This window comes from Spermophilus citellus, assembly GCF_964194105.1.
Source record: "Spermophilus citellus genome assembly, chromosome: 3".
NCBI lineage: Eukaryota > Metazoa > Chordata > Mammalia > Rodentia > Sciuridae > Spermophilus > Spermophilus citellus.
Window position 1 is genome coordinate 196,092,178 of NC_138184.1, and position 23,011 is coordinate 196,115,188.

Sequence of the window (23,011 nt, forward strand, 5' to 3'; positions counted from 1 at the left end):
ACTGCACAAATGGGGCTGGGGATGTGGCTCAATCTTCAAAAAAAAAAAAAGACTGCACAAATGGTGAGACTCTATACCATGTACAACCAGAGAAATGAAAAAGTTGTGCTCCATTTGAATAAAATATTATTTTTATAATTTAAAATAATTTTTAAAAAATTCTTAAAATTAGTAATTATTATAAATCAAGATAAACTAGTCTCTATGATAAAAAGTTAATAGAATTTAATATTGCATAAATTATTTCATTAGGATATAGATATGAAATTAAGTGCTTTCTGGATATTAATGTTTAAATATAGTATTTTGAAAATGCAAGAGCTTGTATAGAAGAACCCAGAATGCCTAGAGATAAATCAAAGCAATCTGTAATTATTTGTTTTTAAAATAGTCTTTAAAAATAAACAATCTTAAAAATTAATCTTTTATTTGTTATTCTTAGATATATACATTAGTAAAGTGTATTTTGACATATTATACATACATGGATAACTTATTCTAATTAGGAGGTTATACATAATATGGAATTTCACTGGTCATGTATTCATATGTGAACACAGGAAAGTTATGTCCAAATCATTCTACTGCCATTCCTAATCACAGTCCCCCTTCCCTTCGTTCCCCTTTGTCTAGCCTAATGAACTTCTAATATTCCCCTCCCTTGTTGTGGGTTAGCATTCACATATCAAAGAGAATATTCAGCCTTTGTTTTTGGGGGGATTGGCTTATTTCACTTAGTATGATAATCTCCAGTTTCATCCATTTACCAGCAAATGCCATAATTTCATTTTCCTTTATGGCTGAGTAATATTCCATTGTGTCTATATACTACACTTTCTTTTATCTATTCATCTGTCAAAGGGCACCTAGGTTGGTTCCATAGCTTTGCTAACGTGAATTAAGCTACTATAAACATTGATGTGGCTGTGTCACTGTAGAATGCTGATTATAAATCCTTTGGGTAAAGACTGAGGAGTGGAATAACTGGGTCAAATGGTGGTTCCATTCCAAGTTTCTTAGGGAACCTCCATACTGCTTTCCTTAGTGGTTGCACCAACTTGGCGTCTCACCAGTAATGTATGAGTGTCCCTGACATCCCCACCAAAAACATTGTTACTTGCATTTTTTATAATGGCCATTCTGCTGGAGTGAGTGTGAATCTCAGTATAGTTTTATTTTTGCATTTCTCTATTGCTGAAGATGTTGAATAGTTTTTCATGTATCTGTTGGCCATTTGTATTTCTTCTATTGTGAAGTGCCTTATTAGTTCTTTTGCCCATTTATTGATCGGGTTATGTTTTTTGGTATTAAGTTTCTTGAGGTCTTTGTATATTCTGGAGATTATCACCTTCTTGATTCCTCTGCTGTCAAGATGCTTTTTAGTTTGATATTGTCCCATTTATGGATTCTTGATTTTATTTCTTACCTTCTCACCTTTTAGGGGTTTTGTTAAAGAAGTCAGTTCCTAAGCTGACATGATGGATATTTGGGTCTACTTTTTCTTCTAGCAGATGCAGGGTCTCTGGTCTAATGCCTAGGTCCTTGATCCACTTTTCTTGTGCAGGATGGGAGATAGGGATTAAATTTTATTCTACTACATATAGGTTTCCAATATCCCAGCACATTGTTTGAAGAGGCTATCTTCTCCAATGTATGTTTATGGCACCTTTGTCTAGAATGAGATAACTAATTATATATATGTGGGTTTGTCTTTGTGTCTTCTGGCCCATTCCATTGGTCTTCATGTCTGTTTTGGTGCCAACATGTTGCTGTTTTTGTTATTACAGCTTTGTAATGTAATTTAAGGTCTCATACTGTGATGCCTCCTGCTTCAGTTTTCTTGCTTAAGATTGCTTTGGCTAATCTGGGCCTCTTATTTTTCCAAATGAATTTCATAACTGCTTTTTCTATTTCTATGAAGAATGTCTTGTAATTTTAATAGGAGTAGAATTAAATCTGTACAGTGCTTTTGGTAGTATTCCAAAAACATGAGAAATCTTTCCATCTTCTAAAGTCTTCTTCAATTTCTTTCTTTAGTGTTCTATAGTTTTCATTGTAGAAGTTTTTCACATCTTTTGTTAAATTGATTCCCAAGGGTTTTTTTTTTTTCTTTTTTGAGGCTATTGTGAATGGGACAGTTTTACTAATTTCTCTTTCAGCTGATTCACCACTGATGTATAGGAATGTAATTGATTCATAGGTGTTAATTTTATATCTCACTACTTGGCTGAATTCGTTTATGATTTCTGTAAGTTTTTGTTAGTTTTTTTGGGTTTTCTAAATATAGAGTTATAGCATGGGCAAATAGGGATAGTTTTGAGTTATTCTTTTCCTACTCATATTCCTTTAATCTCTTGCAGACTCCACATAAACCAGGTAGTTAGTCCAGAAACAGAGATATCCCACACACAAAGACTAACTCCAAAACATATTGCTAGCTTTGGGAGAATTTTTATATATATAAAGTAAGTTTTAACAACAATCATTAAGGCATAGTTGTCAATAGAGGCATTTTAACAAAAATAGGTTAACTTTTACACTTTGCTCACAAATCTACTTGATTCACTGTATTTATTTATTTATTTTTTAGTTTTAAGTGGACAATGCTAGGTAAGCACTCTACCACTTGAGCCACAATCCTAGCCCCATTGTATTTATTATAACCATTTTACAGATGAGGAAATACTTGAAAAGAAAGGACCTATCCCAATGTGAGAGAGAAAATAAATAGTAAATCCAGTAATTTATCCTTCAATTTATAGCCTCTTTTAATTACCTGACAATGTTGCTGAAAGTAATACTGTATGAATGTTTAACCGCTAATATGTACCAGTAATAGTATATTTAGCTTATGATCTCAACCACTTCACAAACTAATTTCCTTTTTTAATGTTGGAGATACTACAAGCTATAAAATTAAAATTAAAATGAACAAAAATTTGATAAGGCAATTAACTTACTGTATGTGGATCTACTGATAAGTTTCTTTCTTTTGTTTCCCAATAAGCAGTTTGTATAATCTTAAAAACTGTTCCTATTTATTGACCTTTTAAAAGATACTAAAAGGCCAAGCATGGTAGCACATGCCTATAATCTCAGTGACTCAGGAGGCTGAGGCAGGAGGATCACAAATTCAAGGTTCAGTCTCAGAGATTTAGTAGGACCTTATCTCAAAAATATAAAGGGCTGGGGATACAGTTCAGTGGTAAAGTGCACTGTGTTCAATCCCCAGTACTGGAAGAGAGAGATAATAAAAGGATTTTTGTGCCTCCACTTAATTTAGAGACTTTCTTAGATGAAGAATATATGTATGTATAAAGTTTCTCACAAAATTCCTTTGAACAATAAAATCTGCAGATTGCTTTCTTAAAGGTCTAGAGAAAATAAAATACAATTATTTCTCCTACCATAATTTTAAAAAACATGAAGTCTATGAAATATATTGATTTTCTCATACAGAGCTATTAAAAATAAAATGTATTATTAAGTTCTCTAAATACTTAAATAACCATGGCAATAAAAAGCACACTAGACAATTACTAATAAAGCCTAAATATTTAAGGTATACAGACCATTGAGGGCAATAACTTTTACCTATGGCAAATAATAAAGGAGAAACAACATGTTAGAAAGTTAAGCACCTAAGGAAAGCAATAATTTATAGTATTTCCTTTATATTAAAATGTTTAAAAAAAGAAAATTTACTGTTATATGATTTCAATATTTTGAAATCTATTGAAGCTTGTTTTATGGTCCAGAATATGGTCTAACCTAAAGAACATTTCACATATACTTAATAGATATTTTCCACAGTAACTGGGTGGTGTTTTCTATACATAGCAATTAAAATATATCAAGTTAGTTGGTAATGTTGGTGAAGTCTTCAATGTATCATTTTAATTCTTTTAAAATTAATACTTTTAAGTTATTTTCTATCACCTTGTTAATTCTTTGTCTACTTCGTTGTTAAATCAAGTATTGAGAATAGGATGCTGAAATCCCTAGTCACTACTGGTAAGACTATTATTTCTCCTCTTACAGTTTTTGTTTCATGCATTTTGGAATGCTATTGTTAGAGTCATACATATTTATAACTGTAACATTTCCTTTCACACTGACCTTTTTACTATAATGAAATGTCCCTACTTGTCTTCAGAAATACTTCTTGTTGTAAAGTCTATTTTGTATGGTATTTATATGCCCACTCCAGTTCTCTTACCACTACTGCTTTCTTTGTATATAGTTTTCCATCCTTTCACTTTCACTGTGTTTGAATTGAAGGTGTGTCTCTTACAGACAACATATAGCAAGAAATTCTCAATCTTTTGTTCATATGGGAATGGGAATGCTTTTTGTTTTTCATCCTCATTTTAGAATACTAGTTTTACTGGATAAAGAATAGTTGATTAACAGATTTTTTTTCTTTCAGCACTTGGAATATGTCATACCTGGTGGTTTCCATAATTTCTGATAAAAAGTTAGTTATTAAAGGTATTGTTAGTTCTCCATGTATGACGATTCATTTTCTTTTTCCATCTTTTGAGATTTTATATTTACTTTTGGTCTTCAACAGTTTACCTATGATGTATCTGTGTTTTATGTTAGTTTAGCTTCTTAACATTGCAGTTTGTTCTTCACCAAATCTGGAAACTTTTCTGCTGTTATTTCTTCCACTTTTATTTATTTATTTATTTTTGCTCTGCTCTGCCTCTTCTCTCTTGGTTCTGTGGCTCTTTGACTTTTATTTCTTTTTTTTTCCCCCCTATCTGTTCCCTTTCCTTAGGGGATACAAATTCTACTGAGTTACTGGCATATTTACTAATTTTGTCTGTCATCTCAAATCTGTGGTTAAGTCTATTTGGTAAAATTTTAATTTTAGTTACTATACTTTTTAAGCCTAGAATATCTTTGCCTCTTTCTTATAATAACTCTTTGTAGAAACTCTTCATGCAGTGAGTGTTTGCAGTCCTACCAGTCTTACTTTCCTTTTATCATGGTTTCCTATAGTTCTTTGAAAATCTTATAGCTGTTTTGATGCCTTTGTCTGCTAAATCCAATATACAGAGACACTTAAGATAAAATTTCTACTGACCATTTTTTTTTCCTGAGTATGTGCCATATATTTGTTTTTTGCATATATCTAAATCTTTGGTTGAATGTTGAACAACTGAGATAGTAAAATACAGCAATTCCTGGTATTGATATTTCCCTCTGAAAGCTACTGTCACATCTGTTTGTTGCTTCAGTAACTTGATGGCCTAAAGGTCTGTTTCCCTTGTAACATAGGTCACTAATGTCACTACTCCATTATTTTAAGCATGGCTTTTTTATACCCTTTAAAGCTGTTCTCCAACGTTGGTTTAAGAATATCATATATTCTTAAAAACTATCTCAAGCCAGTAAAATTTCCTCTTCCACTGATAGGACTTATCTGTGGACAGAGTAGTACATTTGAAATTCTGGACTTTTAGAATCTTACCTGGTTTTCATTTCCACTGGACCACTTAAATTTGGTTTGCACCTATTCTTAGGCTTTACTGAGCAGGAATGCATGGGTGGTTTGGGCCCACTTTGTTATCTGCTGTGCATATCCATTATCCTGAGTCAACATAGGACATACGGGGAATTTATCAAGTCTCTATCTTATCTCTCAAAACTATTAAATTCCACTAGTACATAAGATTGTTTCATGCTCCAAATTGGACTACAACCTCAAACTAGTTCATAAATTGGCCCTCCCTGTTCCTTGCCACAAAGATCCATATTCTAATTGACAAGGCTCCATATCAACTGATCTCTTTCCAGTAAGGGCAAAAAATCTGCTGGTTTTCAAGGCCTACCTCATTCTGGTTGAAATGTCACCAATAGAGCTAGGGATGAGGAAGAATGGAAGAGAAGTAGCACTAGACAAGAATACTAGAATACTACAAGCTTGTGCTATTCTTACTTTAAGTTCAGTAGGTTTTGTTTGTTTGTTTGTTTTAAGTTTCTCAATTTATTTTGATTAATTTCCAGAGCACTGAAATACTTGTTTTGGTAGTTATACGTGCATTTATGGTTGTTTTACTCATAGTCTATGCATGAATTTGTAGCACTATTTTAGTCTTGATATATTAGACTCAGCTTCCTTTTTGTTGTTGATTTTGTGCATATTGTGTTCCTGTGTCAGGTAGATGGGAGATCCAGATTTACATCCATAACATCAAAAGGCTACTAAAGAGATGTAATAAAATCACAGGCAAAAATCATGCTAATAGCGGGACACAGTGGAGCATGCCTTTAATCCCAGTAGCTCAGGAGACTGAAGCAGGAAAATCATACATTCAAAACCACCCTCAGCAACTCAGTAAGGCCCCATGCAACTCAGTGAGATCCTGTCTCAAAATAAAAAATAGAAAGGGCTGGAGATGTGGCTCAGTGGTTAAGTTCCCCTGGGTTCAATCCCTGGTACAAAAAAATAATCATGCTGCTAGACATTATATAGATGCCACAGTATATGAGGGATATGGATAATGATAACCTATGTATATGAAAATGATAAAAAAATCTGGAAACTATAAATATGAAAAAATTCAATAGTAATGTCAATGTTTACCCTAAAGGAAAAAAATGAATTATTGCTAGCCTTTCAAATAGTTAAAATGGATTTCCTATGAATCCAAAAGGGTAGAGTAAAAACTAAGTAGTATAATATCTCATGTAACATATAAAAGAACACATTTAACAACATAAGTTAAAACAATTGAACTGGTTCTCTTAATGAGTTCCCCTTGCTGAGAATGATCATTAAGAAATATTAGATAACCATCTTTTAAAAGGGTGTTTACAGAGGAGATGAACAGATGACATTTCCACTCCAAGTTTCTGTAATTTAATAAAAACAATCAGATAAGAATGTAGATAGATAAGATTAAAGATACATAGTTATATCTGTAGTTGTTTATAATAAGGGAATGAATAATAAGAAATAATTCTAAAAGATATGAATATACCACAGTGAATCTCACCATCATATACATTCACAAAAAATTAATTAAAAAAAATAACTGGGGCTGGGGATGTGGCTCAAGCGGTAGCGCGCCCGTCTGGCATGCAGTGCGGCCTGGGTTCGATCCTCAGCACCACATACAAACAAAGATGTTGTGTCCGCCGATAACTAAAAAATAAATATTAAAAAAAAAATTCTCTCTCTCTCTCTCTCCCCTCACTCTCTTAAAAAAAAAAATAACTGGGTAAATGGAATAAAGAGCAACAGAGGGAAAAGAGGAGGGGAGGGAAGAGAAACGGGGAAGGAGAGGTACTGGGGTCTGAATTAGAACAAGATATATTCCAGGCTTGTATAATTATGTCAAAATGGATTCTACTGTCATGTATAACTAAAAAGATCCAATGAAGGGCTCAGTGGTAGAGTGCTTCCCTAGCATGCATGAGACACCAGTTTCGATCCGCAGCACCACATAAAAATGAATAAAAAAATAAAGGTGTTGTGTCCATCTACAATTAAAAAAAATGGTTTTTTAAATCCAATTAAAAAAAGATATGGTTTCTACTGTACTATTAGGTCCCAAAGGGAACAGTATGCTAGATATCATTAAAAAAATGTATCAGAAACAATAAACACTATCCATCACTGTACAAACCTATCATCTCTATCTCTGGTTGCCATAATTTAAAAACAAGCAGGTAAAGGAGGAACAAAAAATACCTAAATGAACAAAACATAGAATTATTATATAAAATCAGAGTTCATTCTAGAACAGATATACCAACTGGATACAGAACAAATATTTATAAAGGACATAAAGGATACTAAAGGAAACTCTTGTCTTGTTCAACAAAACACAAATTCAACCCTTAAATTCTGAATGAGGTAATGTTAGGATAAATAAAAGAAGTACCATTATATTCAAAAACAGCAAAATAATCTGCTAGGACAAAACAGGTTATAGACAAAAAACAGAAATAACTTACCTCTTTTAGTTGATCAGCACTCCCCCATGATGCAGAACGCTGATGTGATCTCCTTTCTGCTCCTTCTTCTGCCCAACAGCTAGGTGTCTTTAAAAACAAACAAACAAAATATAAAAAATAAAAGAATTTGGTCTTTATTCCTTAACCTCAAGCAACTACAATACAATTCAAATTTTTAGTATGTACTGGTTAGGAAGCTATACTAAAATCCTCTACACAGCAAAATCCTGGGAAAAAAACATTGTCACATTCTGAATTAGTCATAACTGATTCAGGAAGTCTAAGTTATCTTGTTTAAAAAATATGATATCCTCATATGAATACCATTAATAAATTAAAGTTATCAAATCAAAGAAAACTGAAGATTTCCATATTGGTGTTTTTAAAGAAAAGAGACAAACTAAATACAAAATGGTATTTCTACTAAATATAATGGACAAAAAAATGAATGTAACTCCTTTAGAAGCAATGATAGTATAGATGACTTAGATAACAAATATTCTAGCCAGATAGAGGGCTGATTGTTCTATTATTCCTGTACCTGACAAAGAGAGTATTAGCATTACTATCTTTTGGGAAAACTAACAGGCATCTTTACATTAAAAAGTTACTATAGAATAAACAGAGAAAAGGAATAAATATAAACCAAATAAGCTGATTATAAATGGAATGCATCTTTTTTAAAAAGGTAAGCTCTGTGATAAAATATAATCAATTATAATATCATTTTCAATTTTTTAATCCTTAATATACTCCACTCATATATATATATATATATATATAAAACACTAAGTCCCAAATAATGCCATAAAGTGGTAAGATAATTTATTAATTATATTAAAAATAAAAAAAATTAAAATACCTTCCTTAATATATGAGAAGATTTGGTGTAATATAAGTTAGGAAAATTTATGTAAAATAAAATTTACATAAAATACATAAAATAAAATTTATATAAAATAACCTCTATTTGAAAGACAGACAATGGTAATAATTATCACAGTAAGTATATATTTCTTTAAAAAATTTTATTATATATGGGCACAATTCACAATAGCTAGACTGTGGAACCAACCTAGATGCCCTTCAATAGATGAATGGATAAAAAAATGTGGCATCTATACACAATGGAGTATTATGCAGCACTAAGAAATGACAAAATCATAGAATTTGCAGGGAAATGGATGGCATTAGAGCAGATTATGCTAAGTGAAGCTAGCCAAGCCCTAAAAAACAAATGCCAAATGTCTTCTTTGATATAAAGAGAGCAACTAAGAACAGAACAGGAAGGAAGAGCATGAGGAAAAGACTAACAGTAAACAAAGACGAGTGGGGGGAGAGAAAGGGAGAGAGAAGGGAAAGCATATGGAAATGGTAGGAGACCCTCAATGATACACAAAATTATAAGAGGTTGTGAGGGGCAAGGGGGAGGGAAAAAAAGGGGGAGAGAATTGAACAACAGCAGAGGAGGTAGAGAGGGAAGATGGGAGGGGAGGGAAGGGGAGGGGGGATAGTAGGGGATAGGAATGGTAGCAGAATACAACAGTCACTAATATGCCATTATGTAAAAATGTGAGTGTGTAACAGAGGTGATTCTGCAATCTGTATTTGGGGTAAAAATGGGAGTTCAAAACCCAATTGAGTCAAATGTATGAAAGATGATATATCATGAGCTCTGTAATGTTTTGAACAATCAATAAAAATAAATAAATAAATAAATAAATACATAAATAAATAAAAATTTTTTACTTCTTTAAAAAAAATTTTATTATATATGCGAAAAATTACTGCTGACACTGCACTTGAGGATCTACATAATATGTAAGCTCTTATTAAAAAGCCATCAGTTTTACATACAACTTGTGGGCAACTTATAAAATAATTACCATCTCTTAAAAGCAATGATACTCCAAAATGAAACCAGTAATAACTGAATGCTAGCTAAACAAATACAAAAATTACCAAATTTCAGAGCCCTTTCATGCTCTGAAGTTACCTATAACATTTCTATACTACTATCTCCCAGTCTAAACTTAATGTTTGAATTATATTATCAATTTTTAATACTAGAAATAATGACTTTTTCTATCTACTTAATGCAATATTATTAAGTTTAAACTTGCTAACAGTAAAATATTATAGATTACAATAAAAAGGTGACTGAAATTTATCAGTGTCTATTACCATTATAGAAGTTTAACATGGATTATTTAGTGTAATTCTCATTGCAATAGGCATTGGAGTTATCCCTCAAATGCTTTAAGAATACCAACACAGAGAAAAGATCATGTATACTATTTCCCAAGAAGATAGCTCCCACATCAATCATTCATTTACAGAAGTTACTAACACCTTAAGAGGTCAACTCCTTTTTCAGAAAATATCCTAAACTATAACCTAATTCTAAACTGTGATCTTAATTCTGTAATCTTAATTCTTAATCTTAATTCTTAAAGTACATCATCTCTAACATATATAAGTCTTCCTCAGTAAGTGCTGTTTAATACTATCACAGGATTTTCAACATTAATGAGTTATGAGATATAACTAGTTGAGAACTAATGTACCAGACAAGAAAGGTCAAAAAAACCTAAGAAAGAAGGTTATCCCAAATAAATATGACCCATTTCACAATTTTACCTAATGATAGCTGAGGGGCAAAGGTATGGGAAAGTGATGAAAGAGAACAGATTAATCTTGTTACCAGTAAAATGTTTTAGGTAAAGGAAAGGAACTGAGTATTATGGGTTACAGAAGAGGAAAAGTCCTTCACTACATAACATTTATTTTGAACCAAGGGAACACATTAACTATTAGAGGTCAGTAAGTAGAATTTTTGAGTTTCTGGCAATTTTAAACTATTTAAAACCACTGAATAAAATATTAACAGTTTTGTCATGGATTAACGTTTTTCTTCAATATAGCTGAATATATTCCTTTAGCAACCAGAAACAATATTACTTTGGTAAGGATGGCTCAACTCTAGAATTATAAAATCCTCTCTATTGTTGTCAGATAATGAATAAAAGAAACAGTAAAGGTGATTTTATTTATTTATTTTTAGTTATAGAAGGACACAATACCTTTATTTTATTTATTATTTTTATGTGGTGCTAAGGATCAAACCTGGTGCCTCACATGTGCTAGGCAAGCACTCCGCCACTGAGCTATAACGCCAGCCCAAAGTGATCTTGCATAGTAATAAATTTCTATGCATTTATTCAACTGTCAGAAGCCAGCTCCATAAAATAACAATTTAGGTCCCTGAAATGCCATCTAACAGGCTCATACAGGTCACATCTTCAGACTTGCTTCCATTTCATAAAGAAGTCTCCTACCCCAAAATGTTTCAGCAATTGCTGCTACTTAAACAAATTGCAACAGTAAGCTCTTCAGAAAGGGCACAGGAAACCCAAACAGCTGTATCAAGAGTGACTTTCAGTCAGGAAATGAGTTTCTGATCAGAATGGTAAAACCGAAAGTTCTCTTTTTCATCTATTACTATTTGAGGAACATCATCTATTCCTTTGATAAAGTCTTCCCCAAACAAGCTTCTTTCAGAAATGAAGGAAAAGGCTAGATATTTTAATACAATTTCAATAGCAAACAATTCATATAGTTTAGTTCAGAGTTACTTTACTTTATTGAGTGCTGGCTAAAGCCAAATGCTAAATACTTACTACAGATCTGGTTTCTTTGTTTGTTTTACAGTACTGGGGATCAAACCTAGGGCCTCATGCATTCTAGACAGGCACTCAACTACTGAGATCTGTTTCTTAAAAACAGAATCTTAGGAAATAACACTGACAGAGAGGTAGGATCATAAAACTCTCTACACTATAATCTTAATGAGATTAAGAAAAATTAAACAAAATGTCATTTTATGTACTTTTTGGCATGCCAACATTTCATAGTTGAGACTTGAAAATTTTATTTTAAACAATAAAATATCAAAGAAAAACATTACCAAGAGAAAGGGAAGTTTAATTATGTAAGAATTACATTTAAGATCTAAACATCCTATTTCTCACCCTTTGAAGAATACAAGTTTCTTTTTCTTTTTTTTTTTTTTTTTTAAATACGGGTTTCACCATGTTGCCCAGGATGGCCTCAAATTCCTGAGTTCAAGCAATTCTCCTGCTTTCTCTTGGTTCAAATGATCAAGTTTTGAAATTTCTTTCTGATACAACTAAAATATACCAAGACCATGGAAGAAATTGAAAAGATTTTCTCAAAAAGCTAAAATCAAAAAACATACTAGGCTATTAAGTTCATAGATAAAATTCTTTCAGATCCAAATGATAGATAATTCAGATGATATTTACACCATACTAGAGTACAGAGGAAGGAAATCTTGCAAACCCTTTTTATGAAGCAAGTATAACACTAACCTAAGGATTACATCATGAAAAGGAAAAAAATTCAGGTCTCATTTAAACAAATATAATAAATATTAACAAACACTTTGTTTGCCACTATATATATTCCAAGCATCTATAAACAAATAGCATTTTCCAGAAATATAACCATGGACCAAACATTAGAGAATCTATTGAAGAAATTCGCCATATTATATGTTGAGTAAAAACAATATATTTAATGATAAAATGGAATTTCCTACGTAAATGATCACTCCTGATTAAAACAAGAAAGACCAGTAGTAAAATAAGCATATGTGCTGGATGTATGTAAAATATACATGCTTCATAGCAAAACTGAGTGTATAATGTCCAGTGGAATACAGCAGAGAGCTCAGAAATAAATCTTTACATATATGGTCAATTAATTTTCAACAGGGGTGTCAGAAGCATTCAATAGGGAAAAGGACAGCCTTTTCAACAAATGGTGCTGAAAAAGCTAGATTACCTATAATCAACAGAATGAAACCGAATCCTTACCTTATAACCATTCACAAACATTACCTCAAATGGATCAAATAGCTAAACTTAAAAGCAGAAACCACAAAACTCTTAGAAGAAACACTGGGATAGCTCCATGATACTGGATTTGGAAATTATTTCTTGAATATGCTACCAAAAGAACAAGCAACAAAGGGAAAAAAATCAAGATTCTACAAAAATAAAAAATCATAACATTATAAAAAGAATTAAAAGGTTACAGAATGGGAAAAAATGTGCATATCGCATTATTTTATATGGGATTAATATCAGAATTAATATAAAGAGTTCCTAAAAAATCTGTAATAAAAACCAACTAGTTTGAAAATGGGCAAAGGACTTAAATAGACATTTCACCAACAAAATACACAGATGGCTAAAATGCATATGAACACCACCACTCAACATTTAGGAAATGCAAACAAAATCACAATAAGGTACTTACTTTATACCCATTAGGATGGCTATATATAAAACAAAAATAAACAAAAACAGAAAATAACAACTGCTAGCAAGGTTGTAGAAAAAAGGGAACCCTGTGCATTGCTAATAGGAATGCAGAATAGTACAGCTATTGGAATAAAATAGTATAGTGGTTCCTCAGAAATGTAAACATAATTACTGTATGATCTAGCACTTCTGTTTCTGAGTAGATACCCAAGAGAAATAAAAGGACTTGAAAAAATGGACCAAACATTAGAGAATCTATTGATTCCGTACACAAATGTTGGTAGCAGAATTATTTACAATAATACTGCCCAAATGTCCATTAACAAATGAATGAACAAAATGTGATATGTACATATAATAGAATATTACTGAGTCTTAAAAAAGGGAATTTTGACACATGCTAAGATAAAGCTTGAAAACATTATACTAAGTGAGATAGGCCAAGTCAAAAAGAACAAATACTGTATGATTCTTCTAATATGAGGCTCCAGAGCAGTTAAATTCATAGAGACAGAAAGTAGAATGGTAGTTACCTGATTCCAGGGGAAAAGTGGATGGGGAGATAGTGTTTAACGAATACCAAGTTTCAATTAAGGAAGATGGAAAAGTGTTGGATGGTGGTAACAGTCATACAACAATGTGAATGTACTTAAAGCCAGAGAATAAAACGTTAAAAAAATGGTTAAGATGGTAAATTTTATGTTATGAGTATTTTACCACAATTTTAAAATAGAAAAAAAAAGAATATTGAGGTAGGGATTTACATGTCATGATAAGGAGGGATGCCAGTGATTCATCAAACGGAAAATGCAAGCTAGAGATAGAATATAAAGTATGATTCCATCACTGTGTATATGCTTAAATAATTTATTTCTATAGGTGTTGAAACTTTCTTAAAACCTATACACCACCCCTCCTAAAAACAAACAAACAAAAACCTCTTAAGATCATTTAAGGCAAGATCCAGGGAGTCAATAGCTATTATTCATCTCCTTCCTTTAAAATTTTATAGATTATTTTACCACCAAAAGGTATTATTTTCAAAACAAAATTAGATAAAACCCCAAAATACATAATCTAAAATAGTTTTGATTCTTTTAGTTTACCTGAATTAAGAACATCCTGAGGCAGTTGGGAACAGTGTTGTGTACACTTATAATCCCAACTACTCAACAGGCTGAGGCACAATGATTTCAAAACAAAGAACTTGTCTCAAAAGAAAAAAATAGAGAGAACTGAGGATATAGCCTAGTGGTAGAATGCCTCTGGGTTCAATCCCCAGTACTGATAACAATAATAATAAAAACCTTCTGAGACAATTATGGAAGGTCTATAAAAAATGTCACCAAGCATTCCTGAAAGAAATGAAAGCACAGGGATTTCACAAGATATTATGACAGAATGCTGACCTGGGCTGGGGATGTCTGAAGTGGAAATTCTGTGTTTAGACAAGTAGCTTTTTTGTTTTCCAAATTATATGTAAAAAGCACTGAATCCATCATTTTATTAGGATACAAATCTAAAGCATTTTAGCTCTTTGCTTAAAAAGAAGGTGATAATGCTTTCTCGTAAGAATGAATATATTCACTTGCATATATATGTGTGTGTGTGTGTGTATGTATGTGTGTGTATATATATATATATATATATATATATATATATATATATATATATACCATATTAATTGAAATTAGCTATAGAAGAGTTAATATCCTAAAGTTTATTCTAGTTTAATGGACATTTCACAGAAGCAACTTGCTGAGACTCAGGTAGTAGTAGTTTGTTCCATGGACAGCTTTAGATGAACTACTCACACAGAAAAAAATTGCTTCCAAACTGTATGAGAAAGAAATTAAGATCTGTAAAAGTCAAGTCTGGAATAGGATGATAAATTATTAAGACTTTGTAAAGTTGAAATAAAATTAAGAGACTGACAAAACTGTGGCGGGAGAGGGGCTCATTTAAGTTTTTTTCTTTCATTCTATTTTGATACTGATTTTATGTCCATATTGAATCTTTTAACATTTTAGTTAAGAAAAATATCACTATGTTCCAAAAGGGCTAAAAAAAGTTATATTCTGCATGTTAGTCAGCATAGACTAGATTATATAACCACTTAATTTTTAACTCTGAATGTCTTTGAACTACAAAGGTTAAATTTCTGCTTATTATTACATGTATGGATAAAAAGGCTATGATTTTCATGGTCACATAGTGAACCAGATGTATCTAATAGAGAAGGAGTGAACACTATTATTATCCCTTGTCAGAGGGAATGCAGCAGATTTTTAAGCTTATTCCTAAAGTCTCATGGCACAGAGAAGACAGAATGCCAACAGTTGTCAAGAGCCTGTACCTGGGAAATCAGAAGAAACATCTCTGCTTATTGCTGTATAGATCCTTCTCATTTTACACTTCATAAAAATATTAGTTTCATATTTAGAAACACTCAAACACAGAATCTAAAAATCACAATATGGGAAAAAGGTTGAGGTACTACTAATGTCTGACTCTAGTAACCTTAATCACAATTAAAAGAGTTGGTGGATAAACTTTTTTTTTTTACTACAGAGGACTGAACTCAGGGGTGCTTAACCACTGATCCACATCCCCAGCCCTGTTTTATATTTTATTTAGAGACAGGGTCTCGCTGAGTTGCTAAGTGCCTTGCGAAGTTTCTGAGACTGGCTTTGAACTTGAGATCCTCCTGCCTCAGCCTCCTGAGCTGCTGTAAACTTTTGTTTTAAAAAGGTTGTATCTGTAAGGCTAAAGTAATAAAGTAACATCAAATTCTACAAATGGTTTTTAGTTTTTCCTCTACTAAGATAGATTATTCTAACAAACTGGCAAGACCCTATTTCTTCAGTGGTCTTAAAAACTGTGTGAAGTTGTATCTTATTATCTTCAAAATGAATGTGTGACAATGTCATGTATTATTATTTTTTTTATTGGTTGTTCAAAACATTACAAAGCTCTTGACATATCATATTTCATACATTAGATTCAAGTGGGTTATGAACTCCCATTTTTACTCCAAATACAGACTGCAGAATCACATCGGTTACACAACCACATTTTTACATAATGCCATATTAGTAATTGTTGTATTCTGCTACGTTTCCTATCCTCTACTATCCCCCCTTCCCTCCCCTCCCATATTAATTTGACTTTACAGAAAAGGAAACTAAAGCCTGGTGAGACAGCAATTAATTCAGTGGGCCATATATTTTTTTTAAAAAAACACAAAATTAAACATTTTCTTAAGAAAAACTTCCAACAGAACAGTTAAAAAACTAATGGTATGGCTCAGTGGTAGAGCACTTGCCTAGCATGCCAAGATCCTAGGTTTGATCCCCAGAAGAGCAAAAGTAAAAACAAAAACTACTCAGTGAATATCTGTAAATCCAACATTTAATTATCTTTATAATAATTTTTCTATATTTGCTTCATTACATATTTATCAATCTATACATTAATCTATCTTAGTTTTTATTCATTTCAAATTAAGTTGCAAGAAATAGGCCTAAACATCTTAAGAGTTCAGTTTTTTAGAAACTTATATTCTATATTTTTAAAGTTAAGAGTTATGTGGTAAAATGCACAAGTGTATTAGGATAAACTGTGATGAATGTATTCATATTTATAACCCCCAAACTCTATCCAGATATACAATATTTCACTCATAGAAACAGAGAATTGTGGTAACCAGAAGATGGGGAAGGGATAAAGGAGATGTTAGTCAAAGGACACAAAATTTCAGTAAAGACAAGAACAGCAGCTTCAAGAGATCTATTATATATCATCATGACTGCAGTTAAATACAGTTTAGAACTACATAGCATGTTGAATACAGTTTAGAACTACATAACATTTTGATAAAGCACCTATACAACAGGGATACCATATTATTATAATGGAACTGAAAAAATTCCTATCATCTTATCAGAGCCCTCTTAACATCATAGCACATAATTCAACTACTTGTGATGCTGCTGATAAAAAGAAACCTATTTCATTAAAAAACCTATTGCCATTTGTATAAAATTATAGTACATATTGATATATATATACATTACATACTATTTCATCATGATAATAAATGATTGCTACTTATTTATGTATTTCCTATGCTGTATTTTTCATTGTAGAGTGTACTCTTCCACTTGAAAAACAGTATGCTGTCCTATGTCAGAAGTAGCCTCACACAGTATTTAACTGTATCTTCATCAAGAGGCCACACTGAGGGCTGGAGTTGTAGCTAAGTGGCAGAGCGCTTGCCTAGTATGTGTGAGGCACTGGGTTTGATGCTCAGCACCACATAAATAAATTAAATAAAATAAAGGTATTGTGTTCATCTACTATATATATAAAAAGAGGCCACAGTAGGTGATTGACCTATGCCAACTATGTGTATGAAAGGAACTCTGCTATGGATGTGTAATTATGAAATCAACTAAGGATGCATCTCTCTGAATGTACTCCCAACTAAGTGATATATGACTGTATTTGAAAATTGCTAGGAGAGTAGATTTGAAGTATTTTCATAAAAAAAATAGGTGAGATGAGGCACATGTTAAATAGCTTTAATTTAATCATATATATATAAATATACACGTTTTATAATACATATAAATATATGTTTTATACAATAAACATGTTTTACTTAAAAGAGGATGAAGAATTTTACGTCTATCCCTAAACAATTACAGTAGTTAAAACATAAGTATAAAAGAAAGAAGATGCTGGAGACACCCCTCACCCAAGGGCAGGCAGCCCAGGTGTTGAATATCTGCAGTAAATTGGGCAAACTACCACCTCTCCACCAAATAACAGAAATTTACTTATTCACTCCCTAAAAGTTCAGAAATTAATCCAGGAGGAATAAATGTGGCCATAAAAAGCAGTTCGTATGCTCACCTTCTGAATATTCAATTAAAATAATAGATGCTTGGGGGAAAGATACTGCTTGTGAGGCAAGTGCTAGTTTAAATGCTGCTTATCTATTAGTGGTTTTCTATGAGAGGCAGTGCAGAACTAGAGAAAAGGTAAACACTTTGAAATCAACATAATCTGGGTTCAGAGCTCTTCAAACTTAACTAGCTACTTAAATTACCTAACTTTTCTAAGCCTCAGGTTCCACATCTGAAAAATGAGGCATATTTTTCCCTTTTTTTCAATAACAAGTTTCTCAAATAGATGACCTAATATAGAAACAGGCAAGACAAGTCCTCATCCTGAACCTCAAGATTTAGGGGAAATTACTCTGGCCTCTTCCAGTCATATTCCTCCCCAAAAGGTGAAGAGAAGTTGGGGTCAAAGGACATGCACACCAGGAATTAATGCCCTGCTACAGATCATGTATGCTCTGGGTCTATCTAGAACCAGGAATTCCATGTCCATACAATGGAAGTTTGACTTCTAGGATCTGCAAGGATCTATCCCCTAGGTCTCACTTCCTAAAATGGTATGGAAGGACCTTGACTGTGAGCACTTGGAGGTAGGAAGATTCCAGAACTGTGTGTAAAGCCACCTCAAAGTAAGAATAGAGTATGACATAGGAACAGAATGATGTTTAGGCTCAGAGGTGAGATGGATTTGGCCCATGTAGACACATTCTGGCATATAACTGAAGAGTCCAAGAATTCTTAGTTCAAACCTGACCTTTTATTATTATTTATTTATTTGCAGTGTTGGGGACTCAACCCAGGAGTGTGTTATCACTGAGTTATACCCCCAGTTCTTTCTATTTTGAGACAAGATTTGCTAAATTGTGGAGGCTGGCCTTGCACTTAAAATCTTCCTACTCAGCATCCCAAGTCTCTGGGTTTATAGGCATGTACCATGGTGCTCAACTTAAACCTTACAGGTTCCTATGAAGATTTATTTGTCAAAAATGGGAAGATGAAACATATTTAACAGTTTATTTAACTTATACACATGTGCTATGGGTGTCTTTATATTTGGTACAAACTTCACAAGTGTTATAAGTAGGCTGGTCTATAATAACTCAACACGTATTTACAGTATTTTCCAAGTTTATTTTAAAATATTATATTTAATAATGCAACATCTCAAGGTAGATTTAATTATTGCCACTGCACAAAGAGATATGCAGAAGAAATCTATCCAGCTCTCTCTTCTTCTACTGTATCTGTCTTCTTATCTACCAAGTACTCTGAGCATACTACTCTACCATATCATTAATATTGAATTTTGCAAGATAATGTACTCCTAATCCCTTAGTTCTATTCTCTATGACATCTCTTTAGCATCTGATACTGTCAACAGTGTTTCCTTTCTTAACTAAAACAGTTTTCTCTTTTGGCTTCTAAGACTACACTAACTAGTTTTTCTACCAGCCTTTTGCTCTTAGATTTTTTTCTTTTTCATTTCTTAAGAGTAAATAAGATAATGTTTCTGAGTCATTGTGTCAGCCAAAGCTATGTTCAATGAAATATTTTCTTTTTTATTACTTTTAATTGGTGCATTACAATTACATATAATAGCAGGATTCATAGTTACATATTTACACATTAACAGAACAATATAATTTGGTCATCAATTCCCCAGTATCTCCCCATCTCATTCCCCCTCCTCTAATTGTTGTTGTTATTATTATTATTATGTAATCTAATAAAAATAGCTACCATTTTTAGTAGTGTCAGTTATTGCATGTTAGAAATGAGTTAACACTTTCTAGCTTTATGATCCCAAATAAGTCATTTAACTTCCCTGAGTTTCTGCTTTCCCAGCTGAAAAATGTTGTAATATTCTTTATAAGAATTAAATGAAACATGGACTATAAAATAAACTATGGAACATAGTTAATAAATGTTAACTCTCTCCTCTGTCTTAGTGCTTCTAAGTGAATAAATTAGTTCTTTCCTCTGTGTGCCTTTCCAAAAACAAAGTTCTTGGCCACTGGACTTTCTTTATCCTCTATGTCTGCACTTATTGCATCTGTAACTCCAACTCCTCTGGAGGGATGGTTCTCAATCATTTGGGTCTAGATCTCTCACTAAATGTTTATACCCACATTAAGTTTTAATAATTATTTCTACTTAAGAATCTTACTGCTTTCCACATAAAATTTGTTCTTTTCTTTACTAAAAGAAGAGAGGAAAGCAAAAGGCTAGTAATATAAAACATTACAAAGGTAGAACTGATGGGATGAATGATTAAGCAGCAGCTAATTTCAGTTTCAAGCTTGCCTTAAAAAATGACAAAAATTAAGAAGCAAGGTTTTCAATGATCATGTTCAAAATTCTCCATTTTTCCCCATTCTTCAGACATGAAACTCTAATCCTTCTATTTTTTAATCTATAAAGCCCAAAATGTACTCATTCTTTTAAATGCCCTCATGTTTACATGCCTCATTCATCTAATAATGTAATATCTTCTATTATCAACTTTTATAAATTTATATCTTATCTTCCTAATTATACTGCAGGTCAAGTCTATTGACCACTTTTTTTGTAATCTTCTTCATAATGTCTATAAATGCTGATGAAGACATAGTCAACAACTCAGATAATCATAAATAAAGATATTTTCAGATTTTTTTTCTGTCATCAGAGGAATTGTTTCAAATTGAAAGCTTAGAAAGTCTTCCACATGAAAAATGTGAACAACAGGGAAAGGAAACAACCTTCAATTTAAATCATTTAGCCATGTGTTAATTCTCTATAAATTATTTTCAAGAACTATATAAAATTTTCTTCAAAAACTACTTATATTTTAGCACATGCCTGTAATCCCAGCAGCTTGGGAGGCTGAGCCAGGAGGATCATGAGTTCAAAGCCAGTCTCAACAAAAGCAAGGTGCTAAGCAACTCAGTGAGACCTTGTCTCTAAATAAAATACAAAATAGGGCTGTGGATGTGGCTCAGTGGTTGAGGGCCCCTGAGTTCAATGTCCAGTACAAACAAAACAAAACGAAACAAAACAAAACAAACAAAAAAAGCTTATATTTTCAACATAGGTTGGGGTTGTGGCTCAATGATAGAGCACTTGCCTAGCATGCATGAGGCACTGGGTTCTCTAAAAGGATAGACTAATGTTATTTATTAAATATTAAATGTGCTTAAAACTTCTAAAATCCACATGACAAAAAATTACTATACAGTTCATTTATAGTAATGGATTTTTTTATTAGACATATTTCAAGTTCAGGAAAATTTAACTACATTCCACTTTCTTTAGTATAATCAAAACAGATAAACTGTAAGGTAATAAAGCTGAGTACTTTACCTGAGTAGCTTTATCTTTCATACACGAAGGGTAGTGAACATGAGGATCCCGTGGCCACTGTCCTGTGAGGTAAGGTCCTGTTATTGTATCCAAAGAAGAGGTTCGCCTTATTGTACTAGAGGTTCGAACTTGCTGAGATTTTGGTCTGTCCACTATAAAAAGTGAAAAAAAATAGATTTTAGAGTACATCTTTTAATTATTTAAACTTTAGTTTGTAAATGTCATTAAATCAATTTGTCCTATAATATATACATTTACCCAAATAACCCTATTGTATGATCTAATAAAATTCACAGATCTTCTCCCAAGAAAAACACATTTCATTTAACAAATCTTGCATGTACTTTCAGGATTTCTGACCCATCCTCAGAAGTCCATCCATTTTAGAGATGTAATAAAATCTACTTATCATCTCTACTGCCTTTACTTTTAGACTCTGTCATATCAACTGCCAGTTTTCTAACTGCTGTTTCTGCATCCAGTTCAACCAAATCTTTTTAAAAAATTTGTTCTTTCTAGCTATACATGATGGTAGAGTGTATTTTGACATATTATACATACATAAAGTTCAACTTGTTCCAATTAGGATCCCGTTATCGTGGTTGTATGTGATGCAGAGTTACACTGGTCATGTATTCACATATAGGATAGGAAAGATATGTCCAATACATTCCACCATCTTTTCTATTCCCATTCCCATTCCCACTCCCTTCCCTTCGTTCCCATTTGTCTAGTCTAATGAACTTCTAATCTTCCCTCCTCCCTTGTTGTGGGTTAGCATGCATGTATCTGAAAGAACATTCTGCCTGTGATTTCTTTGGGACTGGCTTATTTAACTCAGCATGAGAGGCTCCAGTTCCATCCATTTACCAGCAAATACCATAATTTCATTCTTCTTTATGGCTGAATAATACACCACTGTGTATATATACCACATTTTCTTTATCCGTTCATCTGTTGTAGGGCATCTACGTTAGTTCCATAGCTTGGCTATTGCGAACTGAGTTGCTATAGACATTGAAGTGGCTGTGTCACTATAAATCTTAAAAAGCCCCATGGTTTTTGTCTTTAAAAACCATATTCTTCAATATGATAAAAAGCTTAATATTTTGCTACTCCTCCATAAGCCCATGCTTAGTGTCACATGAAAGACTTCTATTTTTCCAAAAATAAAATGCAGTTTCTGCCTCTGGATCTTCTATTTCATGAACCTAGAGCTCTCTCCCCTTCCTTGTTCACTAGATAAACTGTTATTAATCTTCAAGATCTGCTCAAATGTTACATTGCTTCTCCTTCCTTCTCCGTTCAAGATATACTCACTTCCCTCTGTTTTTATGGCACCCTAAGCTTTTCTCTCTCCCCCATCAGAGCATAGTTTCAGACACTGCAGACCAAAAAGGAGTTGATGTTTAATATTTACTTAACAAATTGATTCACAGCTAC

The 23,011-nt window shown here is 32.5% G+C and overlaps 1 protein-coding gene across 3 annotated transcripts in view; it reads right to left on the minus strand.

The window, feature by feature from the left end:
* Positions 1-23,011, minus strand: part of GLCCI1 (glucocorticoid induced 1) — an 85,334-nt gene that overhangs the window by 33,266 nt on the left and 29,057 nt on the right. For all 3 annotated transcript variants that reach the window (XM_081286554.1, XM_081286553.1, XM_081286555.1), the window contains exons 2-3: positions 21,569-21,720; positions 7,972-8,058 (exon numbers count right to left, since the gene is read on the minus strand). In XM_081286554.1, coding sequence (XP_081142680.1) covers positions 7,972-8,058; positions 21,569-21,720 — 239 coding nt within the window. The remainder of the gene's footprint in view (positions 1-7,971; positions 8,059-21,568; positions 21,721-23,011) is intronic.